The following is an 11,709-nucleotide window of genomic DNA, read 5'->3' on the forward strand; positions in this document are numbered from 1 at the left end:
CCTAGTGTGTCTAGTGTCCTTTGTGTGTCTTGCTGAGCATTTTTGTTCAGGACTCGTTAACAGCTGCACTTCTGAGAAACAATTTGTGCTGCCTTTCTAATCACATCAGGTTCAGTTTGTCTCTCAAGCAACTCCAGGGATGCAAGAATCTCAACATGAGATATGTCTAGTCCTATATCATCTGTACACATGGGAATATAAAACAAACCCAGATGATTTGCTTTAAGGAGCAGTTTCTCAAGGTCTAGTTGTGTGTGTGTGTATTAAACTTTTCTCAACAGTAAAATGCCAAATCATACTTTGGCAGCGAATCTTTTCTTCACAAAGTCCTTCTGTGTCTTTACTCTTTCCTGTACCATTATTTTCTGCCTGGTTTTGGATCTTTTTTCACAAGTATAAGCCTAAAAGGGAAAAAAAAGAAAATGGGCAAATTATCAATATCTGATTGGCAATTTCGTCAATGGCAATTGAGAATCCTTACTGTCATAATCATAGAATGGTTTGGGTTGGAAGGGACCTTTAAAGATCATAGAGTTCCAACCCCTCTGCCATGGGCAGGGACACGTTCCACTAGACCTGGTTGCTCAAAGCCTCACCCAAAAAATTGTTTAAAAATATCTCTTTTTTTTCCTTTCTGGTTACACTAGATAAATCCATTTGTATTTTAACTTCCTTATGTTGTTTCGAAGTAGATTCAGAATCACCAAGGCATTTTGCACCACTTGATTACATGGAAACTCCAGAAGAAATTATCCGCAGACGGCATGATGATAAAGAGGTAATGCCCTCCTTTATGGCCTAATAACAGCTGTGGCAGCTCCACATACAAGAAATATAGCATTCAGCCGTATATAAGGACAGCTTGTATGTCCAAGACTATGTATACTGGAAATTTGAGGAACAAGCTGGAACTAGTATGTTTTAATTTTAACACTACTTCTGCCACTGATGTAATGTATAATATGTATAATATGTAGTTTAGTTTAGCTTTGTTTAAAATGAACCTGATAGTTCTTATGAATTGCACAAAATTATATAAAACCATTATATATGGTTTTAAAGAATGCAGAAAGGCTGGAGATGTATGTGAGATGTGGTACAACACCCAATGGTTGTTTAGGTTTTATTTTTCTACAAGCAATTTACCTGAGTCAGTATTAATCAAACTGGTGAGAACAGCATTTTTCTTGTGGGAGTCCTCAGGTTTTGAATGGCAAATGTAAGATACTTTAAACTATCAGAAAGTGTGAAGTTTCCCCCCCAGTGCAAACTAGAATTCTTTATGGTGTTCTTGATGATGGAACATAGCGGTCCTTTTCAAAATGGCCAAGCAACTCTGGGAGAAGGCAAAATAATAGGAAAGACACAGACTTTTCAGCACTGCCTGTATTCAAGCTGAGTTAAAGAAGTGATTGCTTTCCAGGAAGCTGTTAATTTTCACTGCCTGGGAATAAAAAAGTTATATTTTTAGTGTTAACTTTCTGAGTTCAAATAATGTTAGTGTGCTTTGAAATATGGTAAAACCTGTTCTTAATTCCTATGTGAAAAAATATTTTTTATGTTTTCTCCCATGAAACAGTTAGTAATCCCCCTACATCCAAAATCCAGCATGGAAACTCATGTAAGAGCAAAACTTGGAAGTCACCAAGATCTGGCTTCAAATGAGTTAGCCCAGGGCTGAATTCTTTAGCCTGTAGTTGGCCTCTAAAGGTGGAAGAATCCTTCTGCCCAGGTGCTCAAGGGTGCACATTTCCATTAGGCTGCCAGAGGCTTCAGAAGCCCAGAATAATTATTTGGGTTTATTTACTTTACGAAGTATATTACATGAGCCCAAAGGAAGTATGGGAGAACCTAGTACTTGAAGGTGGTTAGTCATTCTCCCAAGCTCCTTGCAAAGCTCAGGGGAGTTTGGTGCTTTGGAACTTACCTGTGGGGCTGATTCATGTCTATTGGAAGTCAATGAGAGAAACTCCTTGTTGGTTGAAGGGGGTTTGATCAGCCTTCTGCATTATCAGCAACCTTCTCAGGAGGTCCCAGGACCTGGCCAAAACTTAGGACAACTCCTCATTGACTTCCATCAGCTTTGGATCAGATCCTCTGTATGAGCTGGATTTCAGTTAATGCTGTAATGGTGATGTACTTTCTGTGCTTGCAAAATGAAGGGGTGGTGTTGTGTGTTTGGTAGAATCAGTTATTTTATGCTGAACTGTAAAATCCTCGCTATTTGCTGGGACCTCAGGAGTTTTCTTTAAGTTACATTTATGGCAGCTCTTGTATGCCCTTAACTAGATGATTTACTGCCCATTTTATGCAATTTTATGGCAGAAACTTTTAGAGGACCAGAGACGGCTTAAACGTGAGCAAGAAGAAGCTGATATTGCAGCTAGAAGGCACACAGGGGTTATTCCAACGCACCATCAGTTTATCACTAATGAGCGATTTGGGGACCTCCTAAATGTAGACGATACAGCAAAGAGGAAATCTGGGTCAGAGGTCTGTTTTAGTTACCTCAGTCTGCTGCTTGACCCAAAGCAATATTTGCCTCTCACAGTGTTGTGCTTTAGGCCGACATTAGCTCTTCAGAGAATGTCGTTTGTTTTTTTTCCACCTTCCCCTTTCCCATTCTGGCTGCATTTAGATCTGCTTTGACTCCTGTGCCTGGTAAATTAATTGATATCTCTATACCAAGCTGCATATGTTAAAGCATGCCTGCTGAGAATTGCTGGTGCACACCTGTGATGCATGCGTTTAAATATCAGCTACTTTTAGCGAATCAAAGGCATTCTACATCTTTTGCATCATATTGCTACATTGTCTTCTTGTCTGTGCCTTATGCTTAGAAACTTCATGTCTTGATCCTGGCCATGTGACTGTCTCATAGGTTGTTTTTTTTTAGAAATAGATTGTTTGTTCTCCTCTTGAATGATGCTTAATGTACTTTAGAAACAATTGGAAAAAGTCTCAGCATATTTCAGTGCATCGGACCTGGTCGGTCTTTCTGAAAGAGACAAAGGAGGAGGTAGATAGTTTCCCTTGAGCCCAAGGCACTTTTCCTGAGGGCTGGATGCTAGGAGGTGTCCTGGCCAAATGCCTTTTCCTGCCTTAGGGATTGCTGCTGGGGCTCTGGAGAGCGGCTCTTTCCCCAGAGGTGCTGTCCTGCGGCTGTGGGTGAGGTGGTCATCACGTGGGTGGAGTACACTTGTCTGCCCTTTGTGTAGTTTCAAACGCTCTGGTGCCCCATGAATGTGGTGACTACTTCTTATTTTATGCTCTATTACTGAAATGACTTTAAAATTGTATGAATATTTTGTGACCATTAGAAAATCAGCCAACTAAATCAAGCTTCAGAGTGCAGGCCTGCTGTCAACATCCTCTTTGGCTTTATAGCCAGTGAAGACTTTTTTTAGACACCTGCTTAATTTATTTGTATTTCCTCCTCACTTTTGTCTCTTTCTTACCAATTTATATAGAGCACATGGGCCACATTGCAAGATTCACCAGGGCCAGGTAATAATCAATAAGAGCCACATCAGATAAAATCCTACTGTTTTTTTCCCAGATAGTAAATTTTGCTTTTCCATTCACATGTCAAGGGAAATTTGGTCCTGGAGTTCCCAGTAACTGTGGTTACTGGAGCAACTTTCATTCAACAGGGTTTTTCACATTTAAAAGTTTACTGCTGTTAAATCCATTTCCTGTAGAGCTCTTAATTACTGTAATACCAGAAGTTGGCACTTTCTGCCCTGGTGGGAGAAACCAATCCAGCATATTTGGACTGTAGTACCACTTGGACCCAAGCTTGTAGGAGAATACTTCCACTCAATTTCATCCCCAGACTAATGCTAGCTATAGAAGATTTCGGGTGCTTTTCCTCAGAAGAGGGTTGAAAATCTAATTATTGTTTTAACGTGTTGACTTTTTTGATCTCTAGATGAGACCTGCTAGAGCCAAGTTTGACTTTAAAGCACAGACGCTAAAGTGAGTATAGCTTGTTACTACTGCCTTGAGTGTTCTTCCTCTGCTTTTTCGCCTAGGATGCAGCATTTATGAAGTGTCATGCAATTTGATTAATGTTTTGGGCATGTCTTTCCTGCAGTTCAAAGTAAAGGTGTCTGTAGTAAGGCAGGGAAAAGTAATACGAATCTTGCAGGTTGTAGCCTCTAAAGGACCTTTAGGAAAATGTTTTCTTTCTCAGGGCATCTGTATCCCATGTGATTTTTAGGGCAAACTCGCACTCTTTACTGGAACAAGTGAGCGCTCTGCTTTGAGGGTGTGTGGAGCCACGGGAGAGTGCTCTGGCTGATGTTCCTTCTCACACCTTGTAAGCAGGATGGCTGGATGAGACCTTTCAGCAGCAGCTCCGTCACTGCCCTCATGCTGGAGACAGAAGGGATTCCCCTGCATGACATCCCTGGTTGTGCTCCAATTTAGGAGCCGGAAGAACTATGTCAGTCAGTAGCTCACTGTGTAAATCTGCCATACAGTTGGTCAGAAGAACAGTGATACGCAGAACAGCAGCAACCTTTTCACTGTGCTAAGCATAGCACAAAGTCAGCAAGGGGCTTAAACAGATGCCCCAGGATTGTTCTGATGCAGGACCTGTAAGGGTATAGAACGGTCACTGCTCCCCTGGCATCTGTGGATACACCAGTGGATGTTTCTGGTGGCATTGTTGTACCTCCAAGCCATGCACAATGCTATGTGTTCTTTTTGGGGAACACTGCTGTGAAGAGAGGGCCTGGAAAGCCTTTCCCTCTGCATGAGCCTGGAGAAGCTTTTGTTTTAGCATTACTAGGGAGGGAAGAAAGGACAACAGAATTCAGTGAAGGACCTGCTGCTTTTCTTCTCAGGTGCTAATGTCCTGGGAATATTTTGTTCTCTGGGTGATGATTTGTAATGATTTACACAGCATCTCCCCAGTACCTGTAATAAAACTGAGTCAGATGTAAGGTGTAACCATTGTGTCCCTTCAGCAGAACATAACAGGGTGCCAGACAAAAGTAAAGGAGTAACTTGTGAAAATCGTGTTAGGCAAGGCTGGGTTGGTTGTTTTCCTGTGGGGACCCAAGTAGCAGTTTTGAGCCTAGTACAAGCTGCCAATGGTGGGAGTTCCTGAAGCTGCAGATATTAATAATTTTAGCACTGAAAATCGTAGACTGAAATACCAATTGTTGGCTCGGGTGAGGTCAGTGGTTGCACAACCACAGGCTGACCAGATGTGTAATCATTGCAGAATCAACACTGGCGTGTGAGGGGATTCATCTACTCAGCAGACTACTAGCTTCTGTTAAAATCGTGTGTCTCTTTGGAAGGCACTTGTGACGTGACCTGTTTCAAAACAGGAATTAAGCACTGCTCACCATATCCAATGTGTAAAGCAGCCGGTGGCATCTTTCTCTTGAGATTGACTCTATTGCCGCAGGAAGGCTGTGTGGTTTGTAGGGCCCTTATAGGCCAAGTTTTTGACATGATGCCCAAAGAGCAAGAGTGTCCCTGTACATCACAATATGAACAGGGTAATTCTCAACATGTAGCTTTCACTTTGGTTGGAGTGTGATTTGTATCACTGGGGCTGATGCAGACCTTGGTACCTAGGGATGGCTGGACAGAAAAAAGAGAACATCTGTTCTCCAGTGAAGTTCTGATGGAGTGCTTGTGTTGTTAACAGGGAACTTCCTCTGCAAAAAGGAGATATTGTTTACATTTACAAGCAGATTGACCAGAACTGGTATGAAGGTGAACACCATGGCAGAGTTGGCATCTTCCCACGATCATACGTAGAGGTAGCTACTTTTTTGGCAGGGGTTGTCTTTGCCCACTCCCTTTCTGCCACTAACTAATTTATGGGCTTTTTGCATGTGACTCATTTGCCTCTGTCTGTTCATTCTAGCTCCTCCCACCAGCTGAGAAAGCTCAACCCAAAAAGCCATCACCATTGCAAGTATTGGAATATGGAGATGCTATTGCGAAGTTCAACTTCAATGGGGATACCCAAGTGGAAATGTCCTTCAGAAGGGTAGGACTTCTGTTGTGCTGATGAACTGAATCTAGATAAATGCTGAAGTTTTTTTAACACTAGTAACTTGCAGTTTTCAAATGAAAGCTCCAATAAGATGAACTCTGTGTTTGGGAAGGATTCCTTTTCATCAGCTATGTTTTTACTCCATAGTCATTACGTAGTGCATTGCAGTGAGTGTTGCAGGTAGGCTGAATCAAGAAGTCCCAGTTGCTTCCTTAGGGCTGAGAAGATACTTTGAGTACAAGTGCTGGAAGCCTGGCTCTGCAAGGCAAATTAGATATTTGGTGATGTCTCCAGTCTGATCCTCTCCAATGGTGATGCATACAGTCACATGAGAATGGCAATATAGAAAAGAAAGAAACTGGGTTCACCTTCCTTTGTACTACAAGCCAAATCATTGAGCACAGGCAAGTGAGGTTCTGTGGTATTGAAGTGACTGGCTAGACCTGACTGCATAGTGAAGGGATAGGAATGGGTTGTGTAATGGCTGTTCAGAGCAAAGTCAGCCATATTTAGATTGAGTAGCAGCATTTCTCCGTCTCAGCCAGCTTTCTGTTTTGATGCTCAGATTAGATCTTGTCTATCTTCTCTTTTAATTATACATGAAGGTGAGGCTTGAGTTTTATTAAGGATCTGAAAGTCACTTAATTTGTCAGCAAAATAGAAGAGAGCATAGAGAGACCTAGTTTAAATTGCAGACCTGTGCATACTCCCTGTACACCTCATATCTCCAAGAGTTTTGTGGTCAGCCTGAAACTGCTGGTTCCCTTTTTTTAATTGGCTTTAGCAAGTAAGGTCTTGAAAATGTGAGCATAACTGAGTCTGCAGGCAGCCCAAGTCAGCACCAGAAGACCTGCATTTCCTCCTTCTCTGAGTGCAAAAATATCATTCTCACCCAGAGGTTATGGTTAGGACCACATAACTGGGAAACAGGAGGCTGAGAGCCACCAATTGTTTTAAGTCAGCTGCAGCAAGGTAAAAATGTAATCTGCTTTGGAATGCTTAATATGTTAAAGTAGGACAACATTACTCTTCCTTCCCATAGGGTGAAAGGATCACGTTGATTCGACGAGTGGATGAGAATTGGTATGAAGGAAAGATCTCTGGCACCAATCGACAAGGCATCTTCCCTGTCACTTATGTGGAGGTGCTCAAACGACCAGTAGTCAAGAATGCCATTGACTATCCTGACCCACCAATGTCTCTCTCCCCTAACCGCAGCATGACAGCTTCACCACAGGTACTTGGACTATATGCAGCCAGTTACGGCACCTTGCAGAACAGAGGGATGTTGCCATTGTTGAGCAAGAAGCAATAGCTGAAAAAAGCTGTAGCTAAGACCTGTGTTTTGCGCAGTAAAAGCCATGTGCTCCCTGCAGTATGCTGCAACTGCAGGAAAAGGTGATGTTTCATTTACCAGAAAGGTTAATTAATGGGTCATTTGAGGAGTTGGAGACTCTGCTTTTAATCTCTGATCTGTAGATTGAATTCAGGCCAGGTTGAAAGAGCTGCAGTTCACAGCCGTCTGAATAAATTTCACTGCCAGAGGTGGAATGAATTGGTGATCCAGCTCCTCCTAAGTGTGTGTTTACACTTCTCAGACCTCCAGTGTTATGAGTGAATTTTTTATTATGGCTATTAAAAGGGTGTCACAGACTGTTGTAGTCTGTAGGAGTCATTATGTTTATTCCAGTCAGCTTGAATCAAGCTGTATACTTAATTCCTAAATGTTCCAGCTCACAACCACGGTTTTGGGAGACAGGGTCAGGAGAGTGGCCTGTATTATTTGAAATTGGTGCTAAATGAACTCAGGTTTTGGGAGCAGGCCAGTCTGGGCTCTTCCATGAATATTAGATTTACTATGAACCATACTGCAGTGCAAACCAGAAATCAAAATGGCAGTGGGTAAGAGTGTGGGGATCCCAGAATGTTTGCCGTGGAAAATGTATCGGGGAGGCAGTGAGTCCCTAAATCCCATTGTTTTGCTCTCATGCTGCAAGTGCTCATGCTTGAAGGTCAGCATAAATGTCTTGGTCACAGCCATGAGGTTCTGGTGCATTCCAGTCTCACTCATGGGAACAAAGCAAGGTCATTCTGATGTCAAGACTGCAAGGAACAAAAGTGGAGAACTGGGATTTGGAGGAAGGGATGTACTCTACAGGATGGATAGGAAAGGCTGCCATGGCTCAAGCCTGGTGTCTGTCTGGACCTTCCCTAAAAGGAATGTTTTTATTCTTAGCTACTGTGTAAAGAAGGAAAGACTTGTTGCTTATTTGGGGTTCCCTGTCAAAGTGGACCTCAGCTGAACTTTACTGTTTGAGATTGGCAGTCTCTCCATAGCTGTTGCCTGTCTGCCAACAGCTCTCTGCAAGGTTCTCCTTTTGATGGAAGCGATCATAGCCACCCTTTTTTGGTTTTGTTTGCTATTCTTTTGATTCCTCCCCTAGTAAATCAATTCTCTCCCTTACTTTTTTGCCTAACTTGGCAGAGGGCTGAGAAACGCTCTGATCAGTGCTAATGTAGCTGATCTCACCATCACTGGTGGTAATAGCTAAGGGCAGAACTCGGTTGTGTGTTCTGCCTTTATAAACATAAGACCTACTTTAATCACTGAAAGACCAACAGCCTCAGCTGGCTTTTTTGATCCCTTTCTTCTCCACAGCTTCAGCAATGCGAGTTTCTCGAGGAGCGAGCATTGCACATGCCAGAGTTGGGTAAAGTCAAAATTCATTGCAGCAGTGAATTCTGACTAGGTCCACAGTGTGAGTTGCTTGGGGCCTCAGCTATTACTGACAGGCCAGTCAAATGCTGCATGCTGCCATTGTGGATAGTGGCTTCAAGTGTTCCCTTAGGGATTTTGGGCATACGATATGAAGTCTGAGGTCTTCCACAAGGTGTGGGATCCTGGCAAAGGCCAGAGAAGGGTATTAGCAGCACAGATACAGACTGGACTCTGTGGTTGGAGTAGCTGTGCACAGCGCATTCTCCAACATAGTACACCTGCCCATGGAAGACTTATGCACCATGCTTGGTCACAGATCTGCTCCTCTCCACGCTTGCTCTCTCTCCTTTTACTTTTACTCAGTCGTTTTGTATTTTCCTTTATTTTTTTTTCATTTATTTCTTTTTCTCTCCTGGTTTTGTCTCCTTCAAGTCTCCTAGCTCTGAGCTGCTCCATACACCAACTCCTCCGCCTTTGCCTTTTGCACGCCGTGCCTTGTCTCCAGAGGTGCAGGCGGTCACGTCCGAGTGGATTGCTCTGACCGTGGGAGTGTCTCCTAGCACCACTCCTGCCATAACTCCTCCATTGCCTTCTCCGCCTGAAGCCTCCCTCTCTCACACTGACTATCTCTCGCCTTCTGCGGCAGCCAGCCCTTCCCCCACGGTCAGCCTCCACCATTCTCATCTATCTGGCTCCTCGACTCCCAGGTCCATTAAATCCCCATTGCCCTCTTACTCATCCAGGCCTCAGTCCTCCACTCGCAGTTTCTATCAGGCCACTCCGCAAAGCGAAGAAAAGTTTGTTGGCTCCCCTTCTCCCAGTGTGAGCTACTCTAACTCCCCTCGCTGGGCAGTGGAGAGCCCTGAAAGCATCCTCGCAGAGCAGCGTGACACCACTGGCAGCCAAGCCTGGCTCCAAAAGACTAGAGAGGGCAGCAGCAACCCCGAGCAGGGTGCTCATTCTGTTCCCAAGATCTCTGTTGAGCGCTGCCTGAAACCATCCCAACTAGACATGGGTGCGAGCCCAGAAAAGAGACCTGTGGGTTCCTCTGAGGACAACCAGTTGTGTCAGGAGCTAATGGCTATTGTGCAGGGAGGTAAAACAGAGAAAAGAGGCATGAGGAAAGGTGATCTGGGAAAGTTTCAAAGCGGGGAAAAGAAGGTACTTCTCCTGCATGTGTGTGTGCTGCTCTGAATTGCTGATTTTAACTGGTGTGTTGAAGTTTGTGCTGCTCTGCTGGCCCTGCAGAGCCAGTGGCTGCCACGTGTCATTTTTGATGATCCTAAGACTGTCTTCCAGAAGTCAGGAGTGGCATTCACTGGATAGCAGATGAAAAAGTTTTAGCAGGTGGCTCAGGAGCCAATGTAGTGAAAATTATTTTAGATAGTAACACAGGACTGACTCAGTTGGTCACGTCTAATGAAGGGATTGTCCCAGATAGTGGCTGTTACCACATGTGTCAGATTAAAGTGTCACACAGGCCTCATGCCCAGATACCTCGCTGTGTAGAATACAGGCGATTCCTTGCTATAAAGAGATTTTGCAGTGTGTAGTGGGTCATCTTGGGTTATTGATTTGTTCCTCCTAAAGCCAAGGACTGAAAAGCCTTGAAAACGTCAGTCTGGCTCCTAGAATCACAAAAGCTGTCCCCTGTTGATCCTGGAGCCTGTGGTCCAGGATGTGCACGATTAAATCAGGGAGGCTTGATCGTTATTTATGCATTAAATTGAATTTATTATCTTTGCATTTACAAAATGATGTGAGTCTAGCTGCAAATGAGAATTAGACCTAGTGATACTTCTCCCCAAATATTTTTGGTTATTTGTAGCTGTATGTTACAATGAGAGGGAACACAGGGGAACCCTCCAGTAGCTTCTACAACATATCTTCTGCCCCCAGTCTTTATAGGAGATCTGCCTTACTTTGCAGCCCTCAGTTGACTTGGGGTCCGTTGTGGGCTGCAGCCAGCCCGAATACATTACAGCACCCCCATGCTAACTTGTATAAGAGTGGAAGTTTGGAAAGCTCAAAATCACAGCATTATAAATACTGTCTCGGATGCACTGCAATAGCTTCCATGACATACCCAATCTAGCCAATGTTAAAGAATGAGGAACTAGGGTTTCCAAGATGACACATTTCACACTGAGAAATCTTATGAGAAATTGTTTGATTTGTGCTTGAATCATAACCAGAAGTATATTCAAAGCTGTTCAACAACTGTGCTGTTTACCATCTGGATATATTTTTAGTAGCATTTTTTACAGGCATAACCTGCATGTTTAAAACAGAGTGAGTTGGTCAGCTCAGACAAACCAACTGGAAACTGCACTTGCCCTTGCATGGAGTTATGGTTGCTGTGTGTGCATCAAATTTTATGGATAGTAGATGCTCTTACCACTATCAGTGATTGTGGTAAGAGAGTGTGTGCCAAGCTGACCAACTTTTCTTTTCTTCAAAAGACTGCAGACTCAAAAGCATTATCTTCATCTGCTCCTCTCTCTTCCTCTGTCCTCTCTTCCTCTACTGTCACAACACAGCCACCTCCCAGACTTACACGCAGAGTCAATAAGCCACAGGTAATCGTCTTTGCTGATTACTCTTCCATTACTTCGAGTTGTTTCCTTGCCTTGCCATTGTCTTGCCATATGTTGTTTTTTTTTTTTCTTCAGCCATTCATTGATTCCACAGGTGAGATATTTCTCCGGTCATATAATTCAGAATTTATTTTTATTTTAGATTATTTAAAATTGCTTCCAGGCTATGCAGAAGGGCAGGTATGGGCAAAACCTTCAGCTAGTGCAAATACACATAGCTCAAGTCTGGGTTTCTGCCAGTTTGTAGCAGCTGAGGATCTGATTTTCTGTTCCTCCAAAGGATTAACTCAGGGCATATTTAGTTCTGACCTTGAGTTCCTACAGCTCCATTGCATTATAAAAGGCAGTATCGGTGGCCTTGTTAGCAGGAA

General features: G+C 43.4%; 1 protein-coding gene across 1 annotated transcript in view; it reads left to right on the forward strand.

The window, feature by feature from the left end:
* SORBS1 (sorbin and SH3 domain containing 1) overlaps nt 1-11,709 on the forward strand; it is a 61,063-nt gene that overhangs the window by 41,641 nt on the left and 7,713 nt on the right. The window contains exons 17-24 of the mRNA XM_010074169.1: nt 693-778; nt 2,326-2,493; nt 3,932-3,978; nt 5,669-5,783; nt 5,891-6,016; nt 7,065-7,259; nt 9,174-9,902; nt 11,204-11,320. Of these exons, the coding sequence (XP_010072471.1) occupies nt 693-778; nt 2,326-2,493; nt 3,932-3,978; nt 5,669-5,783; nt 5,891-6,016; nt 7,065-7,259; nt 9,174-9,902; nt 11,204-11,320 (1,583 nt within the window). The remainder of the gene's footprint in view (nt 1-692; nt 779-2,325; nt 2,494-3,931; nt 3,979-5,668; nt 5,784-5,890; nt 6,017-7,064; nt 7,260-9,173; nt 9,903-11,203; nt 11,321-11,709) is intronic.

This window comes from Pterocles gutturalis, unplaced genomic scaffold, assembly GCF_000699245.1.
Source record: "Pterocles gutturalis isolate BGI_N339 unplaced genomic scaffold, ASM69924v1 scaffold8842, whole genome shotgun sequence".
Lineage (NCBI taxonomy): Eukaryota > Metazoa > Chordata > Aves > Pterocliformes > Pteroclidae > Pterocles > Pterocles gutturalis.